The 27,648-nt window shown below is 43.3% G+C and overlaps 1 protein-coding gene across 4 annotated transcripts in view; it reads right to left on the bottom strand.

Annotated features, from left to right (window-relative positions):
- DAAM1 (dishevelled associated activator of morphogenesis 1) overlaps positions 1 to 27,648 on the bottom strand; it is a 679,460-nt gene that overhangs the window by 179,876 nt on the left and 471,936 nt on the right. For all 4 annotated transcript variants that reach the window (XM_086938202.1, XM_086938204.1, XM_086938201.1 and 1 more), the window contains 2 exons: positions 2,024 to 2,118; positions 388 to 721 (listed from right to left, as the gene is read on the bottom strand). In XM_086938202.1, coding sequence (XP_086794328.1) covers positions 388 to 721; positions 2,024 to 2,118 — 429 coding nt within the window. The remainder of the gene's footprint in view (positions 1 to 387; positions 722 to 2,023; positions 2,119 to 27,648) is intronic.

Below are 27,648 nucleotides of genomic sequence, written 5' to 3'. Positions count from 1 at the left end.
ATCAAAGTTCTTACTTCTAGTTTCTAACAACAATGAACAAGCATACATAGTAGGGCTTAATCCTTCTCTGATGCTCCATTCTGAATCCCCTTAACTCACAGATATGTTGTTACCATGCTAAAAGTTCACGTCAGGGACTCGGGTATTAAATAGGAAAAACGGAGTTTTACGCTATGTGCATTTTACTTACCACTCACAATGCTACTGAAAACAGACAAAAAAAGACTGTGCTGCTCCTTGCAGCCAATGTATATTTAAAGTAAACAAAAGCATTATCCTTGTGGGAAAACATGAATAGCAAAGATCTGCCAAGACGCCCGATTATGGACCGTCTAGCACGAAGTGAAAAGAAAGAAGAATTTGACAATACAGTACAGTGTGCAGTACCTGGAAGCGAGTCCGCTCGCTCGCATACTTCTGGTAGTGCAGCATAGACTCCAGCACCTTCTTGTGACCACCAGGAACCAGGCACACAGCGCCCAGGATTTCCAGCACTGCCACTTTAGTCTTTATGTTTTCCGTGCTCAAACTCTGAGCAATGACGTTAATGCTCGCTGAATGAGCTAAAACATGGGCCCGTCCCTGAGAGTTGTTCATCAGAGCCTTTATGCATCCGATGAGAGAGGTATGTATTCGAGACTCTGACGTCTCATAGTCCATGGTTTGCAGAAAGTTTAGAATGCAGGGCAATCCATCCAAATCCATGAACCTAGTCACAAACCTATCAAGCAGAAAACAAGATCAAAATATTAGGTCATCATAAGCTCAAATGCACCTCTCTTCATACTTTTTGTGTTTGTCCAGAAACAATATTTGTCCTGTTGGCAATTCTATGATTAATGGTGACATTATTGTATTAATCCCTAAACGGACCTTACATAGAAGTATGTAGGGATGAACATTTAAAAACTTACAGTTTGAGTTTCTCAACTCCATTTCCATCACAAAACAATTATTTTAACCAAATTAATACCCAAACGTTGTGTTGGTACTATGGTTTGGTACTATGAAGACACACAGATTCAGAAATTAATTATAATGAAAGTAAGTTAAAGCTGAGGGCACCCCACAACTGCACCCAAAAAAATTGTAAAAGACCGTGGAAGTACAGCTTGGGTCCAAAATAGTTAAACATTATGGAACATCAATTATATTACCTACTAGTTTCACACATGGAAGTCGAGTTTCCATAATTGAGATGATGTGCCATTCCGATTGCACAATTCCTCCCCCCTTCTGCATCACCCTCTGTCACTTTGTCCTCAACATCTCAATTGAATACCAATTTGCAAGTCAGGTTTCCAAACCAAAAGGTTTTTCCACATATTGTCCAGAGCAGTTTCCATGATTCCTAATCTTAAAGCTCAACGCTAAATTTGTTGAAAAAACCTTAGTGCCCAATATTTTAATTCAGAAAGTTTTAGAAGAGGCTTTAATAAAATTCGGAAAGGTTTGTGGCTACCGTTATTCCAACTGCTGCTTGAAAGTCAAGCATTGTTTTTAATGCTTTGACAAGATTTTTTTGGGTCATGGTAAATAGGTCTCAAAACGTAAACTTCAAAATTGTCTTCCTTGATGGCGTTACCTCTTTTACGAGGGTCCGCATTTTATATTTGACCCCTTTCTAGTGGCAATGCTGCCTTCATTTCTGACCACTTGGTTGCAGAAAAAAGAAACCTCATTTGCCTGCAATGACTTTTTGAACAAAAGAGTAGTTATTACCTACTTAGAAAACAGGGGTCTCTTAAACATTTAAATAAAGTCTTAATTAGCCTTAGGATATCTGTTGATGTATGCGTATGTATGGATCAGTGACCAGTAATGTGTGTTTGCATGTTGTTCGAAAATCCTAAAACATGTCTGAATCAAGTGTACTCAACTTAAGTAAATAGTTAACATTCTGATGGGGGAAAGCATTTGAGAAACAACAATATTTGTTCTTAACCCAATAGCTTAATGGTACATCTTGTATATTAGAATGACTAATGCTCTCCATTAGCAAAAAAGGTGGCTTAAAAATTACCTCATTGGTTTCGTCCTCAGTGCAGTCTTTAAACTTTCAATTGTTTTATTTCTTTCATCTTCATCCTCTTTCTCCAGAGCCAACAATGTTTTTCTCTGCAAGCATAAACAAGAAAACACATATTAACCAGTTTCCTGTAATGGTAACACAAAAATATCGGAAGAAGTCAAAGTACATAACTGGAGGATAGTGTCTTAATAATGATCACAACTTTTTTTCTAAAAGTCAAAACATTACTAGGCCCATTAAAGTTGCACGAAAAGAACTATTCTAGTCACAACACACTAAGCAACCTAAACTGAGATTAGATGTGGAAAATAACACTAAAGTACAGAATGGGGACAAGTTGAATTTCCTTTATAAGAAGGTGTATTTATGAATGCAGAAATTTCACCAGTATGGAGGAACTACGGCACTCATACATTTAAGGTTAGAGGCAGAATGTTGGTTGTTTGTGGGGTGACTAACCTACAGAAGCAGTTGTATACCCATAAGCATGGGGAAATTCATGTCATTGTCAAACCAAATTGCAACTACACATAAATCTACTACAATCAAAGGTAAGCACGTTTTCAGGTAATGAATGCGGAGAGAGTACTCATTTTTTATGGGGTTGATTAACATAGGCAGATGTACATTTGATTCACATTAATGCATGCCGAATGTCCAGCTGTAGGAAAAGGAAAACCTGCATGATGAAATGTTATGTTTTGATGAACTTGGAGAAATGTATGATTGGCACAGACTTCCATCAGTACTCCTGGTATCCCTCTGAGAATGCCTGAAAAACTAACAAGTTGCTCCTAACATAAGACTAATTATATGGAAGCAAAGTTTTGAGTGTCGATGGATTTCAAATCTAAAAAATGGATGGAGATAAGAGGCCCTGGGGTCTAAATTTATGGAGCAGCCTTAAAGATAACTGTTCTGATGTATGATTTGTACAAGAAGAAGCCAATCTGAAACTGAATAAGTCAGGGAAAATGTATGTGCCTAAAGGTTGAAGATCTAGTCGTAAAGAACAAGTTATAGTCTAACTTGGCTAAAACATAGTGCATCAAACACCTCAAGCAGCAATGAGAATGAATAAAACACCATGTTTGAAGAGGGCCTAGTGTAATCCAGCGGGCTCTATGCAACACAAGGGCCCCATTGTATCCTTATTTTAGTAGCTAACAGTAAAACAGGGCACAACTCCTTTCCATAAAACAAGATGCCCCGTCAATATATACACTACCATTTACATGTTTAGTTACTAATGTATACCATAGTAAAAAGTGTGTGCAACGCAATACAGATTGACGTGTAATGTACATAACCTGCCTGACACTCATTGTAGAACACAATCTATGCGTATTCATCAAGAGGCAGTAGGATGGATGTCAATTCTGGTAAGTCTGCCTTTCCAACTTAGCATTTTTAAACTAAAAAGAGGCAGAACTGGAGGATCGTAATTAACAGATTTTTGGGTAAAAGTAAGTGGGGCCCCAACCAAGCAATGTGGTTTGCTTCAACCTCCCTCCTCATCCTAAATAATACAATTTTATTTTGGGAGCTCTCTGGTGGTGGTGGGGCTTGGCACATAGTTAAGAGCAAGGTACGAATGAAAGGTTTTTGAATTCTTACCTATTCAATTGAGCAGATAGGGGATTGTCCTAACATGGAAACTTGTGTGGGTGACAGCCCTTTGTCCTTTTACTCAAAAAAGGTCTGGACACTCTTGGTCAAACTGTATCTCCTCAATAAATGACAACCTTCCTAGTTCAGTCACAAACAGGATCTATGGCGAGATGTTCACTTTTAAAAATGTGTTCATGAGGAAGATTGATCCTGTATCCTGAATTAAGCACACCAGATAGTCCTACCTGGTGGACAACAACCTTAAAAGAAAATCACAGAAATTCTCATCTTACCAATATGCCAATTGCTTGTAACAGCAATAAGTGAAAGGAAAACCTTTTCTGTTTGAGGTTACTAATACATGGTCAGCTGCACAGCCCAAAAGAGCTGACATGGTACAGTTGCAGTGTTGCACTATAACTTGATTGGAAATTGGTCAAACATTTACACAACCAATAGTTTACAGTTTCTAGCAGTATCCAATATAAATATTTCTCTTTGAAGCTAATTTAAGAAGGGAATCGCTTTCCAAGAATAGCATTAGCAGATTTTTCTTTGTTATTTTGTTATGAATTGTCATATGTATTATTTAATTTTTGTTCCTTAAAAAATTAAGCTGGTGAGATCACAAGGTTCAATGGGTCATGGCTTCATACGATACACTCTTTACAGTTTTGTGTACGCCAGTCTACACAGTGTGCCTATACCGTGACATCACTCCAAATATATTCAATTAGTAAAAGACGCTAAAGATCACTCCAAGTAGGAAAAAGCTAATATAAAATGGGACATTAAAAACAAAACTCAATCCTCATCAGTTAAGGTCGACGGGCCAGCTGGAAGATATATAAAGAGAGAGAAAGATGAAGAGAGATATACAGACCAAATCTCTTAATATCCACTAACAAAAGGGCATCATTTGATTTTTAGGTCGAGCATTCGAGACCTCTTGTATATAGTTTAGTATATACTTATATGTGTATGCACTTTGTGGGCTCTGGAGATCAGTCCTAGGATTGGTCTGCTTCCGCTTAGGGACTCTTTTTCTTGTTCAACTGCCTCTATTCAACTGTCTTGATAGAAAAGACCAGCAGAGGTCAGCAAAATACCAAAATCAGTTTAGCATTCTTTAGATTCCAGTCCATAGAAATTGTCTTCCACGAGCACCTGTAGACAATTTTTTTTTTCAAATCATGTATTTTCAGTGATATGACCACAGAAACCCCTGATTTTATATTGAAAAACAGAGCTTTGGACTATACCATTTCCAGCTGAAAGGCAATATTTCTCTCCATGTTGTCCCATACCTGGCCTGTCACGCAGTTTGGTGCTTTCTTTCCTTCCATGTTAAAGAACAGTAGATGTTTCAGCACCCAGGCTAATGTGCTGCATAGCTAAATACGTATAAGGCCCCAAAGGCGAGACCGATTGCATTGCGAATTCTTGTTTAAAGAATTGCAACTATATTTTAATTTGACCAATAAAAAAATATTTGAAAATAACTTCACCTTGCAGAGACACAAGAGAAGGTAAGGTGGTTGACCTTGTCAAGCTCCACGTATTCAAAATAGAAATTTGAGTAAAACCTGCTGAATATCTTTGAACTTTAATAACGCTGCTTGTAAAAAGTGCCAGTTTTTTTGCATCAAGCTTTTTTTGAAATATACAGGAAAATTGCAGGCAACTGCTTTACATAGAATGCAAATTAAATACTCGCCATGTCAATATAAAAAAGCAAAAATATTAGCTAATCCACGCTAGCAAATGCGTATGTCTACGATTTACATAATTTACTAATTTTTTGAAAACCACAGACCTAGCAGGAGTGCACCTGGGCTTAAGCAGAGCAGGAAAGTGGCAGTCAAAAGTAAGTTAAAATGTCCGTCCACATCGATATTTATTTCGATTCTCCTTTCTAACTTCAAATTGGAAACATTTGTCCAAGTGCATAAATGATTTCCCCCCCTCAACAACATTAAAATGTCTTTCTTTGAACATGCTCTGTTAATATTAAGAATGTTGTTGGTAATATTAATAAATGCCCACAACGTTATGATTTTGTTGGTGTTCCCAACATTTCTGAATGGTATTGACTGTCCTGATAATCATAAGGAATCAACCATGTTTCCGCCTCTCCTCCACTTATAATGGTAGAAAATTACACCTGTCTGGTGGACTTTCCGCTGCAATAAATCGAACCATTGCCCGTATATTTGCACGGATCCTTACTCTGAACCTGTGCCTGTTGTCTTTGAACGCTGAAGAAAGCATCATCAAACACACGTTTTACAGTACAAAATACTCTTAAGCAGGTGGATCAAAAAAGATAACTAAAAAAAGCACAACATCAACATCAGCATATTATAACTCCTGAGAGGAAAACCTTGTAAAAATGCATTAATGGTAGACCTTAGTACAATCTAACTTAGCAATACCAATAATTATGGCTTTGGTGCTGTGCCACAGTAAAGGCCTCCTATAAACTCACCATTACACAGCAAAATATAGCAGTCCCTGTGCCATGTAATATGGGCGACACTCTGTTACAGTGGTTTAGTGTGAGGCGCTGAGGTCTGTACAAACTACAAGGAAGCCGAAGTGGTGCCAGGAAGGCTGCTAGATGAAGGGTAGTGAATCGAGTTGGAGAAATCTAACCTACCCTGAGGATCAGAGATACTCCCATCTTTAATAGAAAGACTGCAAGAAGGTCCCTTGGAGTGGAAAAGTCAGACTCTCATTCCCATGGAAATCATGAAGCGAGACAACATAGCATATAGTCAGGAGGCCCCCACCCCAACTAGAGGGCACTATATAACTACCTAGCATGGCTCTTGGAGCCTCGGAAGCACAGACGAAGAATGATGTGATAGCAGGCCTGGTGATCCTCAGTACCCTGAAGACATTCAAACTGATATAAGACTGCTGAATCGTTGAGTGGTCCACACGAGGACCAGAAAGATCAGAGCTTATCAATGGAGAGTCGATGTGGTCTGTAGCGTTGTTGCTGGGCTGTGAGGCCATCTTTGTGGGCAAAAATCTAATCTATTCTGAGTGAAAAAGTAGAGGTGCCTTGGGGGCTTCGCTCACTGGTGATCTTGAAAGGCATTTGGGGCACTGAACGACTTAACGTGAGGTGGAAGCCAGAGGGGAAACTTGGATGACATACAAAAAGCTGGAATGAGTTAGTGGTCTGACTGGTGACGTAAGGGAGAGTGGCCTCATGTAAACTAACTGAACTGCTCGTCGAGAGCAGAGGTCAGTTTATATATTTTACTGGTGTCTGTCTATATTTTGTGAAAGTGAGAGGAGTTTCATCTTACTACCCTCTTACCCACCTAGCACCACATCGCGACTATGTGCAGGTCTGAGAGTTATAAAGAAGACAATAAACGCATACTAGGCATTTGGTATGTCCAAAATGTATGTATTTCACACAAGTAAAAACAGCGGAGGGAAGTGTCATTGTTAAAAAGACAATGTACCCATTCATTCGGAGTCAAAAATAATAAACAGTCAAATGTTTTTACAGGTCGGAAACAGAAAGTAGTGAAAGAAAAATAACAGTAGGAGAAGTTGAAAGACCTGTTAAGCCTCAAGCCATTTTTGCATTTTATGTGTTTTAGTAATGAAGCCAACTGCAGGTTAGATATGTAGCAAAATGGATTTGGGTCTATAAAAGCATGGGAAATTAAAAAAACAATTGAAACTGAATAAAAAAACTAAAAACAATGAAATCACTCAAGGGTGTTCTTTTGGCAAGCATTTTTCCACTGATTCTGTTTGTGTGTGCAAGATGTAATATAACACACTCGAGAGAAATACAAAGTGTGCTACTTGCACCCAGTGTGCAAATTCGAAAGCAAATTGCATATTGCACCACTGGAAACAAAAATGACTGTCGACTCATTGGAGAACAGAAAAAAAAGCACATCATCACAAAGTTTATATATTAAATACACACTACAGTCCCCCATGTTTAAATACACATAGGCTAAGCCAATAGGTCTCGTCCTGGCAAATTGTGCAATGGTTGATGCGTTATTTTCTATTATAAGTATATGCCACAAAAAAAGAAAAAAAAAACTAAACTTGGCTGGCACATGCAACATTTATATTTAAATACCCTCACTTATGTGGCGGTTTCACTAATTAGGTTTTTAAATATGAAACCTTTCAATTGTGCCATGTGTTTTTTATTTGTGAATGAAGTCAGAATAAATCTCTATAATTATTTATTTATTTGAAAAGTTTTATATAGTGCTGGCTAGACCCGGAGGTATCAGAGCGCTTTACATGAGTTACAGCGAGTTACAGGTTACATAGTTACATCACTTAAATCAGAGCCACAGGGGGAGGAGGAGGGGTAGGGTCCACAACGGGCGAAACGAGGAAATCAATGACAGATGTCCGACTGGGTAGGTGACGGCCGAGGGGGTGAAAGCAAGGCCAGACTCCTCTTTAGCTGCAAGTGACAGGCCCACCGGCATCGGGCAAGGTTGCTCCTGCATCAAGGTGAGTACAAACAGTTTTGACGCCCATGGGACGTCATCAAAGGTCCAACAGAAGTTCAAATAACCAAGCACTCAAGTCACAGGCATCTACAGTGTTACTTAAACACTTGTTAACTTCAAAAGGAGGACGACAAATAAATAGAGATCTAACTGGGCATCGGAGATGCAGGCAAAGGAAAGGTTGATATTTGAATGTTAATATACATAATAAAACAAACAAAAATCACACTTTAAAGCCTTTTTGCGGTTGGAGAAGATAACTATTATTAGGTGGATTAGAGCAATATTCAGTTTATGTACAATCATTCAAAGTGAAGGGAGCCAATGGGTATAAGTGGGCAGACCCATTGCCCCATGCTGTATGTTGTGGTGGGAAAAAGCAAAATGTGAACTACAATTTAACAGACCAATGGATGAAGCCCTCATCCAAAATCCCCTCAAAGTGTGTCTATTATGTATGATTTGTTTTAAAAACAATAGTCTGGTGACATATTTAAATCTGCCTCTAAGACCAGACCTAAATAGAAGAGCAGACAAAGCACTACACCTGTTCAGTCTTATTCTTCAAGCTTAAATGCGATCTGTTTAAGCACAGACCAAGCCCTTAAATGATGAGGCAATTTCCCTAAAACTGCTCTCCAATTAATGCAAATGTACATTTGCAAACTGATAGCCATGCTGCCCAATGGCAAATATTAAATATTTTTCTTCCAAATGCATATAAAAAATCTTAACTATTTTGACAGGAGTCTGTACTTGTATGCTCTTTGCTATTTGCAAATTTACGAACTCCAAGTTACTTTGAGGTGTGGCTTAAAATGCTTGAAGTTTGTCTACAGAAACTCCAAACGTTATTTTTGAAGCTCCTAACTTCGCTGTATAATAGAACACAATAGAATGAAAACATGTCTGGAAGAAATATAAACAAAAAAAGGTTGTGGGCGGGATCCATATGGAAGAATTTTCCCTTAAAGAAAATAGGGAAAAAGTGGCCTCCATGTGAGGTGCACTACTTCTGCAAGTCTGAAAAAGGTTACACGCTTTGCCCAATTCCACTGGTGAAGTTAGAATTTCTCCCCCCTTAGTTATTTTGTTTTCACAAGTTGACTTTCGCCCACCACCTGCCATTCTTCAACAATTGATGCGAAGAAAAGGTCAGCTGCACTTCAATGAAAAAGGGAGAAGGAGCAGTTGGGGGTTCCCTTTCATTATGTCAACCAAAGCGGTCTGGCACCCAGTGATGCCCTGGGACAGCTGTTGCAACCACAGTGACGCAGAGAAGGAATCTGGAAAATGTATTGAAATATGTCAATTCTGTATAGGAACAAGGGTGGGTGAAACGACTATATTTTCAAGCCCCTTGTATTCCTTTAATTAGGGTCCAGCAGCAGCATTTTACATACCTATATCGACGAAGGTTGAGTAAGAGCTTAGTAAATCGTTAAATCAGTTATTTTTAGTGTCACCTTCATATCTCAAGTCTGTGGTAAGCGTCCATCCTACACTGGGGCTTCTGAACCAACTGAAAGCGAAAATGCAGACATACTTGGATTCAAAGGAGCCTGGAGGAGACAAATTCATCCTTCCCTTCAGGAGAGAAAGAAAGCCCCTGGAAAGCCCTACGAGAGCTGTAACGGGCATCCAGAATTTAAAGGCCAGTTTTTGTGAGGTAACACTGCACACAATAAATATGAGAAGCGGATACTCAAAGTGGACATAAGATACAACGGGGTACAGGTGGCAGGAAGCAATGGCCATCTCAAGGCTGCAATAGGGCATGCATAATGCTACTTTGGTTGCAAAAACCTTTTCTAGAAGGATCAGTGGTCCAAACAATGGAAAGTCCTAGCTAGTAGACAGGAATTTTCATGAGAAAACAATGTATGTTGTCACCTTGGTTATTATTTAGCTGGGTTTCATGATCATTTTTATTATTATTTGGCGTGTTTAAGATCCAGCCGCAAGGCACCCATGTTTGACGGCCCAGTTGAAGTTGCAAATCAAGTTAAGATTTCATTTTCCTGAACGAGAAGGCGGTTGGAGTGTTTCAGTTGTGCCAAGAAGTGAGTTCAGGGAGCATGGTGTGCTATACCCACAGGCATGCCTTCTAGAAACATGGGCAGATATACTCGGCTATATGCCTTCTGGGAGCATAGGCTGATATACTCGAAAGCATGCCTTCTGTGAACATGGGCAGATATACTCGGAAGCATGCTTTCTGTGAGCATCAGCAGATATACAAGGAAGCATGCCTTCTGTAAGCATGGACAGATATACTTGGATACATGACTTCTGGGAGCATGGGCAGATACATTCAGAAGCGTGCCTTCAGGAAGCATCGGCAGATATACAGGGAAGCATGCCTGCTGTAAGCATGGACAGATATACTCGGAAGCATGCTTTCTGTGAACATCGGCAGATATACAAGGAAGCATGCCTTCTGTAAGCATGGACAGATATACTTGGATACATGACTTCTGGGAGTATGCATGCTTTCTGGAAGCATGGGTAGAAATACTCCCAAGCATGCTTTTGGAATCATGGGCATATACACGCAGAAGCATGCAGTCTGGAATCATGAGCAGATATACCCACAAGCATGCCTTCTGGGAGCATGGGCAGATATACAGGGAAGCATACCTTCTGGGAGCATGGGCAGATATACAGGGAAGCATACCTTCTGGGAGCATGGACAGATATACTCGGAAGCATGCCCTTTGGGAGCATAGGCAGATATACAGGGAAGCATACCTTCTGGGAGCATGGGCAGATATACAGGGAAGCATACCTTCTGGGAGCATGGACAGATATACTCGGAAGCATGCCCTTTGGGAGCATAGGCAGATATACCCAGAAGCATGCCTTCTGGAAGCAGGGGCAGGGATACTCAGAAACGTGGCTTCTGGGAGAATGCATGCTTTCTGGAAGCATGGGTAGAAATACTCCCAAGCATGCTTTTGGAATCATGGGCATATACACGCAGAAGCATGCAGTCTGGAAGCATGAGCAGATATACCCACAAGCATGCCTTCTGGGAGCATGGGCATATACACTCCTAAGCATGCTTCCTGGGAGCATTTGCAGGTATACATAGAAGCATGCCTTCTAGGAGTATGGGCATAATCACTCTGAAGCATGCTTCCTGGGAGCATGTGCAGATATACATAGAAGTATGCCTTCTGGGAGCATGAGCAGATATGTTCAGAAACTTACCTTCAGGGAGCATGGGCTGTTATACTCTCAACTATGCTTTCTGGGAGCATGGGCCGATATACATCGAAGCATGAGCAGATATACTTAGAAGCATGCCTCCTGGGAGCATGAGCAGATATACTCAGAAGCACACCTTTTGGAAGCAGGGGCAGCTATGCTAGGAACTATGCACATTAACAGGGCCTGCTTGTTGGGCGATTATTTGCTGAGTGGAGTGAATATGTCTGCTAGGTACAATATGCTTCGTATGGATGTCTTTCTTTTTGAGGCACACATTTGTTATTGTAATCAGAGGTAATGGGCAGCCCGAGGGACTCTACATCATAGGATGGAAGCATATTAAATATTCTGATGGTACTGTATTCCCTTGTCTGCTCTTACTGCAAGCAGAGAATAAAAGCTGGCTAGTATAAAACAAGCACTCTTAATGCTGCAATTAACGAAGAGCGCAGAAAAAAGTTCATTAAGTCCTTGATCCTGTGGGGGTTTAATACATACTATAGTTTTAGGTTCTCAATTAAAAATTGCATCTAAAAATCCATGTGGTTCTATTTCTCAAAGACATTACTGCAATTTGACTACGGTAAATGACTCTAAAGAGTGGGCCTCCACCCTTCTCCATATTAAGAGCTACTCCTGTTGAATGAAAAGCATCCCTGGCTACTAATACACTTGGTTTTCTACCAGGGGCCACAGCAGACAAGATTACAAAGATGGCCACCCCATGCACGATTACCACCAGTAATCACCTCAGTGCACCAAGCATGGTTTTCAGCAGTAATTTAACAAGCATGTGCAATGCAATAGGTCTAGCATTTATAAGAGTTAGAGCTACTGTCGTTGAAAATGACAATGCATTTTATCAATGTGTTTTGATTTGAAGTGTAATGGATGTATGAACAGAGCTGCAGCACTGCCTAGAGGACTTATAATGAGGATTTACAGATGAGCAGGTAGCAGCACTGTGTAGTAGCCTTTGAATGAGGAATTACTGATTGGAGCAGAGTAGCAGCACTGTCTGGAGGACTTAGAGTGAGTAATTACCAACGGGACCAGAGTAACAGCTAGCAGCACTGTCAAGATGACTAAGGATCAGGAATTACCTCTGGGGCCAGAGAGGCAGCTTCAGCACGGTCTAAAGGACTGAGAGTGGGGAATTACCCCTAGGACCAAAGAAGCAGGTAGCAGCTCTGGGTAGATGACCTAGAATGAAGAACTACCACTGTGACCAGACACTACACAGCTGTAGCACTCGAGGACATAGAATGAGGAATTACCAACGGGATCAGAGTAGCAGCTAGCAGCACTGTCTAGAGAACTTAGAATGAGAAATTATTGAAGGGACCAGAGACACAGCTAGCAGCACTGCCTAGAGGACTTGGAATGAGAAATCTCCACTTGGACCAAAGAAGCAGCTGCTGCACTGTCTAGAGGACTATAAATGAAGACATGCCACTGGGACCAGAGAGCAGCTAGAAGCACTGGCTAGAGAGGACTAAGAATGAAGAATTAACACTTGGAACACAGACGCAGCTGCAGCATGGCCTAGAGGAATGGGGAATTATCACTGGGAACAGAGACACAGCTGCAGCACTGCCTAGAGGACTTACAATGGTGGAGTTTCTGACGGGACCAAAGAAGTAGCTAGCAGCACTGTCAAGAAGACTAAGAATCAGGCATTACTACTGGGTACAGAGAAGCAGCAAGAAGCACTGTCTGATGACTCAGAATGATGAATTACCATTGGGAACAGAGATAAAGCTGCAGCACTGCATAGAGGACTTAGAATGGGGGAGTTACTGATGGGACCAGAGGAGCAGCTAGCAGCACTGCCTAGAGGACTAAGAATTAAAACGATCTACTGGGAATAGAGACACAGCTGCAGCACTGTCTAGAGAACTTAGAATGAGAAATTACCAAAGGGACCAGAGAAGCAGCTAGCAGCAGTTCCTAAAAGACTGAAAATGAGGAATTACCACTGGGAACAGAGACACAGTTGCGGCACTGCCTAGAGGGCTAATAATGTGAGAATTACTGACAGGACCAGAGAAGCAGCGTCCTCACTGTGTAGAGGACTAAAGAGGAATCACAGATGAGCCCAAAGAAGCAGCTAGCAGCATTGTCTTGATAATTTAGAATAAGAAATTACCGGCCGGCCCAGAGAAGCAGCTAGCAGCACTGCCTAGAGGCCTGAGAATGAGAAATTACCACTAGGAGCAGAGAAGCAGCTGCAGCTCTGTCTAGAGGACTAAGAAGAAGGAATTACGCTGGCACCAGATAAGCAACTAGCAGCACTTTCTAGAGGAATAAGAATGAGGAATTACCACTGAGACCAGAGAAGCAGTTAGCAGCATTACCTATACAACTTAAAATGTGACCGAAGGAGCCGCGGCACTGTGTAGAGGACTTAGAATGAGGAATTACCGCTGAGACCAGAGGAACAGCTAGCGGCACTGGCTAGAGGTCTTGGAATGAAGAATTATTGATGGGACCAGAGAAGGACCTAGCACCACTGCCTAGAGGACTTAGAATGAGGGATTGCCGACGGGACCAGAGACGCACCTGCAGTACTGGCTAACCTGCAGCACTGGCTAGAAGACTAATAATGAGGAATTACCACTGGGACACAGACACAGCTGCAGCACTGCCTAGATGACTTAGAACGAGGAACTACCGATGGGAACAGAGTAGGAACTAGCAGTATTGCTTAGAGGACTTAGAATGAGAAATTACCGATGGGACCAGAGAAGCACTTAGGAGCACTGGCTGGAGGACTAAGAAGGAGGACGTACCACTGGGACCAGAGAAGCCGCTGCCGCACTGTCCAGAGGACTAAGAATGAGGAATTACAACTGGGACCAGAGAAGCAGCTGGCAGAACTGGCTAGAGGACTAAGAATGAGGAATTACTACTGGGAGCAGAGACGCAGCTGCAGCACTGTCTACAGGACTAAGAATGAGGATGTTGCCACTGGGACCAGAGACGCAGCTAGAAGCACTGGCTAGAAGATTAATAATGAGGAATTACCATTGGGAACAGCGACACAGCAGCACCACTGCCTAGAGGACTAAGAAAGGGGGATTACCTCTGAGAACAGAGACACTGTTGCCACATTTGTGATCAGATAAAGAACAATATTTACAGCCCTTTTTACAGAAATTTAGCAACGTAGCTCCGAGCAAGTGAAACATAATTAATACTAAAAAGGAAAGACTGGGTGAAAGGGAGCTAGCGAGTAAAGTAAAATTTATAACATTTTAACTTTGGGACTGCTCAACTCGATCTTCAGTGCCCCAAACTCTAGAGATCATAAGTGAAAGTTAGGGTGCGAAGAGGAGAACAAGGAGAAAAGGTGGGTGGGAGGGGAAAACAGTAACACTGGTCAGCTGCTCTTGTTTGCAACATTTCGAGAACATGCATGAGGCAGGCAATAGGAAAAAATAGTGCGCAAAACAAACTGAAATAGAGAGAAGTAAAATAAGCCCTGTAACAGGGCTAGTTGCTATGGGAGGGACCGACAGACCAAAAGGAGGGACAAATGGGCAGGATTTACGATTCAAAAGTAAGGAACTTAGAAAGGCACCTGGAACAACCAACGAAAAGTGACGGCTTGAAGCCCATGTACTGAATACACCATGTCTCGCAGAGCAGCACATGCGTGCTGCTAGGCTAGACTTAAAAAGCGTCTTTCAATTTGAATGTCTCTACATGGGCAATACATGACCACCATAGCTAAAATGCCCGTCACCACGGTAATAATATTAGCAATATTGCATTATTTGCCGCTCAAATCTCATCTTTAAATATATTTTGAAAATCAGTTTTTCGACAAATAAAAGCACTTGCGTTCTGAAAATACACACATTTTCTTCTCAATTTCAATTTTGGGACATTAATCAAACTGAACAGAAGCTTCAAATTCAGTAGGCTGGGCTGCCCAACAAAAGAGCTACAAACCAGGTAACTGCAGAGCTACAAGTAGCCTCAGGAGCTAGTCGCTGGAGAAGCCGGTTCCCTAGTTAATGATTATTTGTGTGTTTGTACGTAGCATGCAACAAAAGCAGCTGTCACGCAGAGATCCAGTGTGCCCAGCTGCCTTATGCACAGCCTCTGCAAATAACACACCACTGACAAAGTATACAACACGCTGCTGTCTTCATCAATGGCATTCTGCATAACGCCTACAGCTCTATGCCAAAACTAAATTCTTCGCATTTGGAAAATGTGATGTAGGCAGACAAGTGCTGGGCAGCTGAAATGAATCCCCCAATATGCCCCTTACAACCACCGTCCTTGTTTGTTTAATCCCTACTTAATCGTCAAAATGGAATTGGTAAACTGCGGTAAATAATAAAATATATGTTAAAGATGCCAAAAAGACTTCCATGCACACCGTAGTAGACCCTAAAGGTTCCATGCTAGCCTTTTTAGTACACAATAAAAACGTTATTGTCCACAATATCTCATTTTAAAATTTTAGTACGTTTATTTACGTGCAATTTCTATTTTCAAAATGCAGTTCTCATGTCTGATGAAGGGATTAGTGACGAAATCGTGAGCGTGCTCTTGATGCTCTGAAAACATTCATTTTAAAGTCAGCTTGTTAAATTAAAAAGGGAGCACCTGAATGTGAAACACAATTTTCCCAAACAATTGGGGCCACTAGAATTTTTTTCCTTTGTTCTAGAACTTTCCTAATTACTTTATTAAAGTGACACGAATGGGTACAGGAAAACATTGTCGAATTTTCTTTCCCATAACTGGACATCATGCTTTTAATCTGGATACGTAACTGCTCGAATAATTCGCAGGTTTTAAAAATCTGTTAGTAAAACAGTTTAGCACATGTGTGGCAAGGCTACAATGTACTAGAGTGCAATAGTTCGAATAAGGTTTTTTTTTTTTTTTACCTTTTTATGTGTGGGTCTGACATCTGTCTAAACACATTTACTGTTTCCAACATACATACTGTAGGTTTTGTTCCTGGCCATTTCAACCACTGACCTCTTTTTAACCATCCACTTTCACCCATTGGCTTAAGCCTATGTCAGTCACATCTTGGCTAAGCAGAGAGGAGTGTTTCATGGCTAATACTGAAGGCTGCTGGGGTGTTTCTTTCCGTCTTCAATGGAGTGCATGCACTGCAATGTGTGAGGACTTTATTTTTACATCTCACTGCATCTCCGCTGTCTGATCCTCACCGCTAAAATGTTTACAGGTCTTCTTTTACAAGTATTAGCACATTCAATTTGTGGATGCATGAAAACCCTCTCTCGCCCCTGACAACTCAAATCTTTTCACTATTTTCTAACTAGGTTTGAAACACGAATCCTCATACACATACAACTTAAGCACAAGTGGTGCTGATTATTGGAGGGCTCATCAGACCTATAAACCAGAAGCTAATTTCATGGGAAATACAAGGGATGATTAGTAAATAAACTTTATGAAGAAATGTAACTTTATTTTCATGAATCTATCATTTTCCATGAATGAAAAACATACATATTGTAAACTAGAGTTCCCATCCGATATGAGGTGCGGTTAATGTTAAGTCTGATAAGCGGTGCAAACAATTTTTTTACACTATTTTGTAAATTCCACACATTAAAAGTGAACCGCTGTACGGTTATCAGAACAATGTGTACAAATGCTTTGCAGACGAGGAACTTGAGGCTGGTTGAAGCAGTGGCAAAGTCTCTGTCCTGGAGGTAGTGTCTAATCTGGTGGTCTTCACCCAGATTAAGGTTTAAACTATTGTGACCAGAGGACGTTTTGTTACTAATTTAAACGAACTTCAGGTTAACCTAAGGAACGTCACATGTCCCTGGTGGATGTATTAAACCTCACTGTAAAGCATTGGAAGCAACGAATGGGGCAGATGTATTTTATCCAGCAGGTACATACATTATGCAATTTGACCAGAGGGGAGACAAACTCGTGACTGGGCTATACATATGGGCTTTAGTCATTCTGCCTGTACTTCTAGAAAGGTAGGGTTGAATCTGGAAGCAGTCATCCACTTTGGAAGATTATCTGTTGTCAACCTCAGGGAAATAAAGTTGCTTTACAGTGAGCGTCTTTGGACTGAAAGATATCTTCGCTTTCAGTCTTGAAACAGACCAGGATTGAACACCAGGTTGATTACACCCTCAGAAGAAGCTCAAGGAAAAAGGTACCCATGGGAAACACCAACATAGCTTTACCCTGAAAAAAAGGCCATTGAACACCTCCTGTGCTATACCAACCAAGTAGTATCACACTGCAATACGTACTAAACTGTTGCCTAAAGCAGGATCCTTTTCTTGGATGCTGTGAAACATTTTCAAGGTTCTCAAAGACACCTCGATCACAACCTGTCGATGTTGGCCAATACCATGCTTGGAGATTGAGACCAGAAGTTCTCAGTCTGAGAAGTCACTTTATAATTTTATGCCTTTTGCATGGCGTTTCAGATTGTAGATTGACGGAGGCAGCAATTTCAAAAAGCATTCATAAAGAATACACTTCTAGAGAGCACAAGAGTTCATGGAAAATCAGTACCCCCCCAAATGTTAGGCGATAAAGATTTTAACAATAGTTTTTAAAAAAACAGTCGCATGTGAATACACACTTTACAACAGTTCTTTTTTTTAATGAAAGTTAAATTATTAAAATTGAAGGACTGCAGTAAGTTGTGATAAAATATAGACAGTCCAGCACCACTAGCAGCTCCTTACCAGTCTGAAAACCACGAATTGCTGGAGCTGCGAAGACAGGCTTCCTCCAACGGACTGGAATTCCATCCATTTCAAGATCGAACAGGCCACATCCCTTCTACTATTTCAAAAGGTGTGTAATTCCATCTCTTGCAACAAAAAATGTGTCTCATGGTGGCCTACAGGTTCCGACTTCCACCCCCCAAAATCCTGATAACAGCAACCTCACTCATTTCCACTGCCTTACTCCACCAACCCAGCCACTCTGTCCACCAACCACCACAATGACTTAGGGCCAGATGGTACCGTGCGTGTAACCATTCCGCTAAATAGCCCGGTCTTATCTTCTTAATGCTTACACTGTTGTGACCATTCACCAGAGTCACCTCAGCTCTTTTTACCTAGGTTTGCACCATATAATGCACATAACACATGAGACTAAATTATAAATTATATGCCACTAGAAAATAAATATTCCCTGTGTATAAATGATAACGAGGACATTTTATCTTCTAATGGATGTTACAATGGGAGATTTTCCTTTTTACTTATACTAGCCGAACAGTGCTCATTGATGTATTGCCAGACAAGGCAAAAATGATTCTAAACCTGCTGAGTTTTTGAATGAGTGGAAATGTGCATCAAGTAATTGTAAGGAATAAGACTTATGGTTGAGAGAAGTGAAATCTTTTTCAAGTAGCAACCACAATTATTCTTAGGATGAAGCCACAAGCAACCCCTAAAATAACCTATGCTCAACCCATGGGTAGTTTGGAACAAATTAGTTAGGCTTAACTCGGAAGCAATGTTTAAAAGTATTTATGCAGCACTTCACACAGTAACTCAGTGAAAGAAAACACACCACAAAAAAGGAGCACAGGATCAGTTTAGACAAATAGAGTAATTTATAATAGATAAAACAAGACCAAAAAAGAAAAAAATCCAATTAGTAGAATCGGAGATATTACATTTTAAAGATTATAGTGAAAATTGGGGGGCGTGGCTTAGCCGAGCAGCGGAATGGCCGTCTGCTGAAGCCGGCCAAAGCCCATAAATCCGAAATATATCCGATCATTTGGCTGCTGTGCTCCTCCCCAGCCCGGTACCTGAGTGCGGGAGACCTCTGGCTCCTGTTCGTGCGGTTTGGTGGTCCCCCCCCGGCCGCGAAATTACTGAACCGGCAACTGGCCCTGTGCCCGGAACTGAGGCCTGGCGGCAGCACTGGAGCCGGGCCCTTGGGTGACGCGAGATCCGACGGAGGGGCCCCATTGCCGGACTGCGGCTGCGCACAACACTGGGGGGGGGGGAGAAGACTGGACCCTGCTGCGCCTACCTGGACATCGCCGGTGCAGCGAAGTCCTGCGCGCCCCCCAGAGAGACGAAATCGCTGCCGTTGGCCCCGAACCGCCGCGGAGGTGGAGTGACGCGGCTACCCTGGACGGGCCTGCTCGCTGATGGTGCGGCGCCAGAGGACTAACGGAAACATAGCCCTGAGGTAGGCTGGAGACCCGACAGCTGGAAAAGGCACACTGGGGCCGGGGGTGTCAGCATTTAAGATTGCTCATAGATCAGAACGGAGGCCCGACTGCGCCGCCGATTTAAAGGGGGACTGAGGCCTGATCACGGAGACCCGAGTCATAGTCTGCATACACGGAGATCCTGTAGGAGGCAGCAGGGGAGCTGCTAAAGCAGCGAAGCGGCCCATGAAGAGAGCCAATGGACAACTAAGCTTGTGGATCGGCTGAAGGGGGTTCCCCCTGCATGAAGGGGCATATTGCGCAGATATAGGAGGTGGCGACCGCACAGATACCACAACTTTGGGCCCGTGGGACAGGCAGCTTCCACTTGTTTGTGCGTCGGTTGGATGAGTGTGACCTGGATTGCGGTTGACACAATTCCTGACGGGAATAGCGCATTTGGGCGGCAGGGAAGCACGCTGGCTGCTCCCCTCACGGCACTACATCATCTGTAGGAAGCAAGAGTAGCTGAGTGGCATAGGGGCACGCACGTTTGGCCATCACTGCCTGCTACCCATACATTCATCGAGGGTGTAATTTGCTGCGCTCCCTGTCGGGGGGAGACAGGAGACCTGCCTTACCAGACAAGCTGACATTGCGGCGTCTGGATCAGAGGCGCCATGGGGAAGCCAGACACGTGCCAACTCAGGATATAAACTTTGAAGGGGGGAAAAAGGGGGCCAAGACTACTGAGGCTGAATAGGGAGATCGCCAGCGAGCTAAGGGGGACGTGGCGAGACAATTGCCTGCAGACGATGTTAAGGCAATGTTCCAAGAGCTGAAAGCCGGGTTGAAAGGGATAGATTCTAAAATGGACGCATTGGCTGACAAGATGGATAAAATCACCCAGCGAATGGATAAACAAGAGGTGTCCTTGAGACAAGAGTGACGGAGACTGCGGAGGGGCAGACGGAAGTGGAAAAGAAGCTCAGGGGCATGGATAAGGTACTGGAGCTCATACACCAAAAGAATGAGGATTTGGAAGCCCGTTCGCGCAGAAATAACATACGCATTACAGGTGTGGCGGAATCTTCAGACATCTCCAACATGGAGCTTTTTGTGGAAGGTATGATGAAGGACCTCTTCGGCCCTGGACTCTCACCATTGTTCCTAATTGAACGAGCGCATAGAACACTGGGCCCGAGGCCCAAGCCGGGTGCTCCGGCGAGGCCGATCCTGGCGAGAGTATTAAACTATAGAGACCGCGACACGATACTTCGTCTTGCTCGCCAGAAAGGAACTATTCAATACAAAGGGAACGAGATTGCGTTGTACCCTGATTTTACAGTGCAGGTCCAGGCGGCGAGGAGAGAGTTTATTCCCGCCAAAAAGATTTTCCAACAAATCGGAACAAAATACGCTCTGATCTATCCGGCGAAGTTGAGAGTGCAAGGCCCTGGGAAACCCACCTTCTTCACCGACGCGAAGGCCGCATTTACATTTGCGAAACAGTTAGCCAAGGATTACAAATCACAAAAGTCACAGGCTGATAGTGAATGCAGGACAGACTCCGTGATAATGACTAGATTTGATTGCCATTGTTTGTGACAGTTGTGGAGCTGGTGGCCGGCTGAGGTAGACGGAGAGCGGAAGCTGGTACGGTCGAGATAAGATGACCACCCTGGATTGATGAGAGAGACTTGATATACAACGTAGCCAGAGACTGCCGAGTGAGATCACTTGTTGTTGATGACTGTGGGCAAGGGGAGTGAGCACTAATGTGCCAGTTGCAGCTTGGCCACCCTGCCAAAAGCGCAGGTGTAGATGCCTGTAACCCATCGTACCCACTGGGATGATTCCCTATGTTTGGTTTTCTATTTTGATTTGGGGGCAAGTAGGGGAGGGGGTGGCTGGGATGGACAACCTGTTTGGGGGGTTGGTGTGGGGGGGAGGGGGGAGGGACTGTTCTGGTTGCAGGTATTGTCGTTCAGAAGTGTTTTACCATATCGAAAGTTGTGATTAGACATTGTGCATGGTGATTATGAGATATGGTTTTACCGACTAATCCCGACAGCGTAGAAGCATGTTAATGTATGTTGAAATGTCTGGGAGTGTGACACCGTCCCAACAGAACTTGGCATGCAATGGTTATATTAATGGCTGCGAATACTAATTCAACTACTGTAACCACACTGAAATGTCTTACATGGAGTGTGCGGGGTCTTAATGATCGCAGGAAGACCAGACTTATACATTCATATTTAACGAGGCATGGGGTGGATATCGGTTTCTTGCAGGAAACGCACCTAATTGGCTCGGCAGCAACCACACTGAGGAATAGGCGGTGGGAGGTGATAGTCGCTACTGGCTACTCCAGTTACTCTAGGGGGGTGGCAATATTGCTGGGAAAGGACCCCACTGGCGCACACACAACACGATTACAGATAGGGAAGGCAGATAGATAATATTGGTGGGAGCACTTTGCAACACGACTGTAGCCCTGGTAAATACGTATGGCCCTAATACTGACAGCCGGAATTCTTTCAACACATATGGCATGAGCTTAAAAAGCTGGGACACATCGCAATAATGTGGGGCGGAGACTTCAATGTAACTCTCTCTACCGAACTTGATAGACAAGGGGCTTCTCGTGCGCACCATCTGAAGGCAGCGGATCTTCTCCGTGAGATCATGGCTGATCTCCATCTGATAGACACGTGGAGGGCCATGCACCCAACGAGTAAGGAAGGGACATGTATTACACATCACAGAAATGCCTGGTCGTGACTCGATTATTGGTTGTTAACTGGAGATCTTCATGCTTGGCTGGAGGACGCCACGCAGGATGCTTTTTTTCCAGTCCAGGGAGAACCTGACCTGGCAGTTCGGGCTGGACTGTTCCCATTGGGCACAGGGTCAAGACTGATTTGCATATGGCTGGGTACAAACTGGAATGGCATAGGGAGCAAAAAACCGATAGGTTTATGCCCAGATCTCGGTCCTGGGGTGAATGTATGACATTGTTCTGCATTCTGTCCATCAATCGTTCTTTTTGAAAAGGGCTACTTAAGTGGGTGGCACACTCAGCACTGCAGGCCCTCTTGAACCATTTAATTTACAGGCTCTGAGCACATATAGTGCCACTTCACTAGGGACTTATAAGTAAATTAAATATGCCAATTGGGAATAAGCCAATGTTACCATGTTTTAAGGAGTGAGCACATGCACTTTAGCAATGGTTAGCAGTGCTAAAGTGTGCAGAGTCTTAAGGCTAACAAAAACAAGATCAGCAACAAGCATTTGCAATGCAATCGGTCTCACATTATTACGGTTTGAGCTATTGGCATTGCTAAATAATGCAACACCAATAGTTCAGACTTTGAGACAATCATGCGCTTCACGTTTGGTATGCGTGCAGCTTTTGGCAACTGTGCAGGTCTTTTTGTGGTATTTCATATGATAATTTACATTCTGTCATCCATTAATTCTTTCATCCATCATTCAGTCTTTCACCATTCATTCTGTCCTTCCATCTGTGTGCCCATCCATATCCAACCTTTTCAATCATTTGCAAACCTATCCATCATCTATCCTTCCATCCATCATTTCACTCATCCATCTCTTCACCCATCCTTTCACTCATCCATGCATCCCTCCTTTCACCCATCCATTCTTTCACTCATTCATCCAACCATTTACCCAAGCCATCCTTTCACTCATCCATCCAGTCATACACCCATCCATCCATTCACTTATCCATCCATCCAACCATTTACCCTTTTACCCATCCGGCCATCCTTTCACTTACTCATCCATCCACCCAGTCACTCATCCAGCAATCCTTTCACTCCTCCGTCCATCCATCCTTCCAGCTCTCCACCCTCCCTTTCACTCATTATGCATTCTTTCACTCATTCATGTTTACATTCTTCTTTTCACTCATCCATGCACCCATTCAGCCAATCATTCATTCATGCTTTCACTCATCCAATCCATCCTCCCTTTCTCTCTCCACTCCCCATTCACTTAGCCACCCATCCTTCCAGCCACACTTTACCCATATACCCACCCATCCAGTTGCAGACAAAACCATCAAGAACTTCATCCTCGCTGTAGTTCCTAAAGCAAGGGGTGGGCACTATGCACCTGCACATAGGCAATCTGAAAACTTGGAAGTCATGAATCATGCATAATGCACAGTGCCAAGACGTGAGGTGACTGTGCCATGGTGTTGTTTCCAGGGCTTTATGTGGGATGAAAAAACTTGGGGGGTCTCTCCAAGGGGTGTGTCTGATGTAATTAAGGACTTGGATTAAAACACTGAAGCTAAAAATATGTGCTGATCATAGTGTGCCGCCCGACTAGTATTTTGCTGTTTCTATCATTGCATCCAGTAACATTAGACCTACAAAAAGCCATGACTACTAGCATTGTCAATGGATTTTAGTTGCATAAAATAAATTTAAAAAGCAGAAACTATGGCTTCGTTGTATAGAATATTAACAATGCTTCAGGTCGGAAATGATGAGACTGAAAAGACCTACAAGAACTTTTTTACTTTGTACACTGTAATCGGGGTACTTCTCTTCTACATGTTCTTTTTGTTTGCCTGCATGGTGTATCTTTTGCTTCTGTTGCAATAGTGTTTTGGAAGAATGCCTGGCAAAGAAAAGGGTCTGGGTTACGGTAAGTAATGGGAATCCAACAGTTTGTGTGCTGTGGTCCCCTTAATTGCACGAGGGACCCATTTGAAACAAGAGCTAATCCCAATTTGTCGTCCAACTCCCTCATGCAGCAGATTTGGGAATTTGAGTAAGGCATTGATTGTGCACCCCTTCTGTCCCAACAGTTGCTCACTGCTCCATCCAGCACCTTCTGACGCTAAAACTCTACAGGTCAACACTTTCATTCTCTGGCAAACACCACCCAGTCTCCACTGTATGCGCACCACTGGCTCTTTTTACTGAATCCACCATATAAGTAAGCAATACTGCGTTCCCCTTAACTTTCACTTCTACCCTTGAGTCCCCTTCTGAGTCACAAACCAGTAATTTCCTTCAGACACTTGAAATCTTCCACCTTCAACAAAGTGTCTCGTTGCCCACACATCTTCTTGGGCACACCCTCGACGGTGTCTGCTCCAATCTCCCTTCTCTCACCACCCAACCCCCCCTCCCCCAGATATGGACAGATCACAGCCTGATTCCATTCCACATCACAAGTAGCCACCCTCAAACTATCAATAAAACCAATCTTTATCGCGACCACTCGGTCAACTGGAAAACCATCCAGGAAAACCTCATTCTTAATCCCATTCTTCAAGCCCACTTCCCTCCTCTTTCCGGAAAAATTGAAAGTGATGCCGAACTCTTTCATAACTGGATCACACAGGAAATTACGAAACGGAGCCCCACCAATCGTCCTGATAAAATTCAGAAGAAAACTAAAAACAACGCTCCCTGGTTCACCCATGATTTAACATCCGCTCACCTACTTTGCAGGAAAGCTGAACGTAAATGGCGTCGAACCTATGACAACAACGACCGCCTCGCTTACATCCACCAGAGGAAAAACTACCTCGCCAACATTAAAGCAGCAAAGAGAACGTTTTACGTTAAAGCTATCACAGAAGCCAGTCAAAAACAAAAAACCTTATTCTCGATAGTAAAAACTTTCACTCAACCCAAGGCTCTCCAACCCGAAATTCCCCCATCCCAAGATCTATGCGACAAAATCTCAGTCTACTTCGACGAAAAAATAGCCTCCATCCAAAAGAACTTCCCCCCCTCCCCAATCCCCCCTTGCACCCCCCATCCCGTCCAACTTTGCTCGATAGTTGGCAGTCTTAAAAATTTCACCCCGGTCACTCTAGCCCAAACCAGAGAAGCAATTCTATCCTGCAAATCCGGCTCCCCCTCCGACCCCTGCACCCCCAAGATTCTCCACCAAATCATTGATGAGATAAACCCTACCATCAATGACATAGTCAACCTGTCTCTCAGTTCTGGATCTGTTCCTCGCTTATGGAAAAAGGGTGTAGTCAAACCACTCATGAAGAAAGCTAATAAATCCCCAGTGGACTTGACTAACCTTCGCCCAATCACCCTTCTCCCAGCTTTGGGTAAAATAACCGAACAGCTAGTCTACAAAGAACTAAAATCCTATCTGGAAACTCACAACATACTTCATCCTCAGCAATCCGGTTTCCGGCCTAAACATTCAACGGAAACTGCACTTATCGAATTGACTGATACCATCAAAACGTTTCAAGACCAGAGGAAGAAAGCCATTCTGATACCTCGACCTCACGGCAGCGTTCGACACCATATCCCACACCATCCTGATCAACAGATTAATGGACATTGGCATCTCTGACACAGCCCTATCATGGATCAGATCTTTCCTCAGCGACAGGTTCCAAACGGTCGCCCTGGGCCCTTTTCAATCCAAGGAGAAAAAGGTCTCCTCGGGAGTACCTCAGGGATCCATCCTAAGTCCCCTTCTTTTTAATATTTACCTTATCCCTCTCCTCACCCTCATTTAATCATTCGGCATACCTGTCACCTCGTATGCCGATGATACTCAGTTGATCGTACCACTAGACGACAACTCCAACAACGCAGAACTCAATCTCAAAAACTGCCTAACTGCTGTATTTCAATGGATGGACTCCAACCACCTCCGGTGCAACTCTAGTAAAACAGAGATCCTTCCCATCGGAAAGAACACCTCCTTCAGTCCAGCCCTTTGGTGGCCGGATAACTCTGTTGCACCCCCCCAGACCGTCACCACTGCTAGAAACCTCGGGGTACTTTTCGACTCCGATCTTTCATTTGACCAACACGTCATGACCGTGGCTGGCAGATGCTTCGGCATAATCAAATCTCTGAGAAAGTTTTTTGACTTTCTTCCCCTTGAGGCCAGAAAAACGGTAACAGTGGCCCTCATAATCTCGCGTGTGGACTACTGCAACGGCCTCCTGGCCGGGACCAAGAAGTCCACTCTTTCCAAACTCCAAAGCGTCCTATACACCGCCGCCCGCCTTGTCCTAAAACTACCCCGCAAATCTTCAATCTCCACAGCTCTAAAGACCCTACACTGGCTACCGCTGCACAAGAGAATACTTTTTAAGATTCTCATCGTTGCCTTTCGGGCCTTTAAAAAAACAGGCCCTAAATATTTAACCAAACGCTTCCCACACCACAACCCGAGCCGCTCTCTGCGCTCCGCCCATGAAAATCTCATCTCCTCCGCCAGGTTCAACCTGAAGTCTAAAGGAGGGAAAACTCTAAGCGCCCTGTCCATCAAAGCCTGGAATGGCATGCCCAAGCACCTAAGACAACAGACCCTAGAGAAGCCTTTTAGAAAACTTCTCAAAACGTGGATTTTCAACCTTCCCGAAGACTGGACCAAAGCTGCCATCTAATCTCCCCCTTTCCACTCTTCGACCTGGCTCTAGGGACTTTCAGCGCCATGATGCTCCCTCCGGAGCGAACGCCGCGCTTTAGAAATACACTATCAAAATACCCGATTATCCACATATCCTTACCCTGGCTCTCCCGGCCTCCCGCTTTCTCCTTCGCTCCTTTGATTGCTCCATGGGGTAAAATGGGGGAGCTCCTCTTCTCCTGACGGGGTGTTCTAGATCCTGCTGTTCCGAGGGTCGTACTGTTGCTCTCTCAAGTTGTTCCTGGGACCCTACTCATTTACTCGGGTCTATAGCCACCGAAAACACGGTTACAGGGATTTTCAACATGGCCACTACAGTAAGCCACGCCTCGACCAGTCACAGCCATTCCCATTTAAGATCGACTCCTACACGCACCAGCCATAGCCCCGACCGCAGCGACTCTCGCCAATCATCTTCTGGTTTCCGCCTCCCACAGAAAACGCCCCTTGTATTCCAAACACTGGCCAGCGCCAATCAATTCCTACTGCCATCAACCAATCCATGGGGCCTAAGTACTTTTAGTAGCACTGAAAACGTGCATTCAGTGTCGAAGCAGGAAAACGAAGAGAAGACTATTGTCTTTAATAGCAAAACATACAAAAGAACCGAAGGGCAATAGAACACAAGTGCACTACGATACTGCGTTTTAAAATATTGTATTTAAAGCACAATGAAA

The sequence above is a fragment of the Lissotriton vulgaris genome, chromosome 9 (genome assembly GCF_964263255.1).
Source record: "Lissotriton vulgaris chromosome 9, aLisVul1.2, whole genome shotgun sequence".
Lineage (NCBI taxonomy): Eukaryota > Metazoa > Chordata > Amphibia > Caudata > Salamandridae > Lissotriton > Lissotriton vulgaris.
This window is presented reverse-complemented; position numbering and strand designations above follow the sequence as displayed.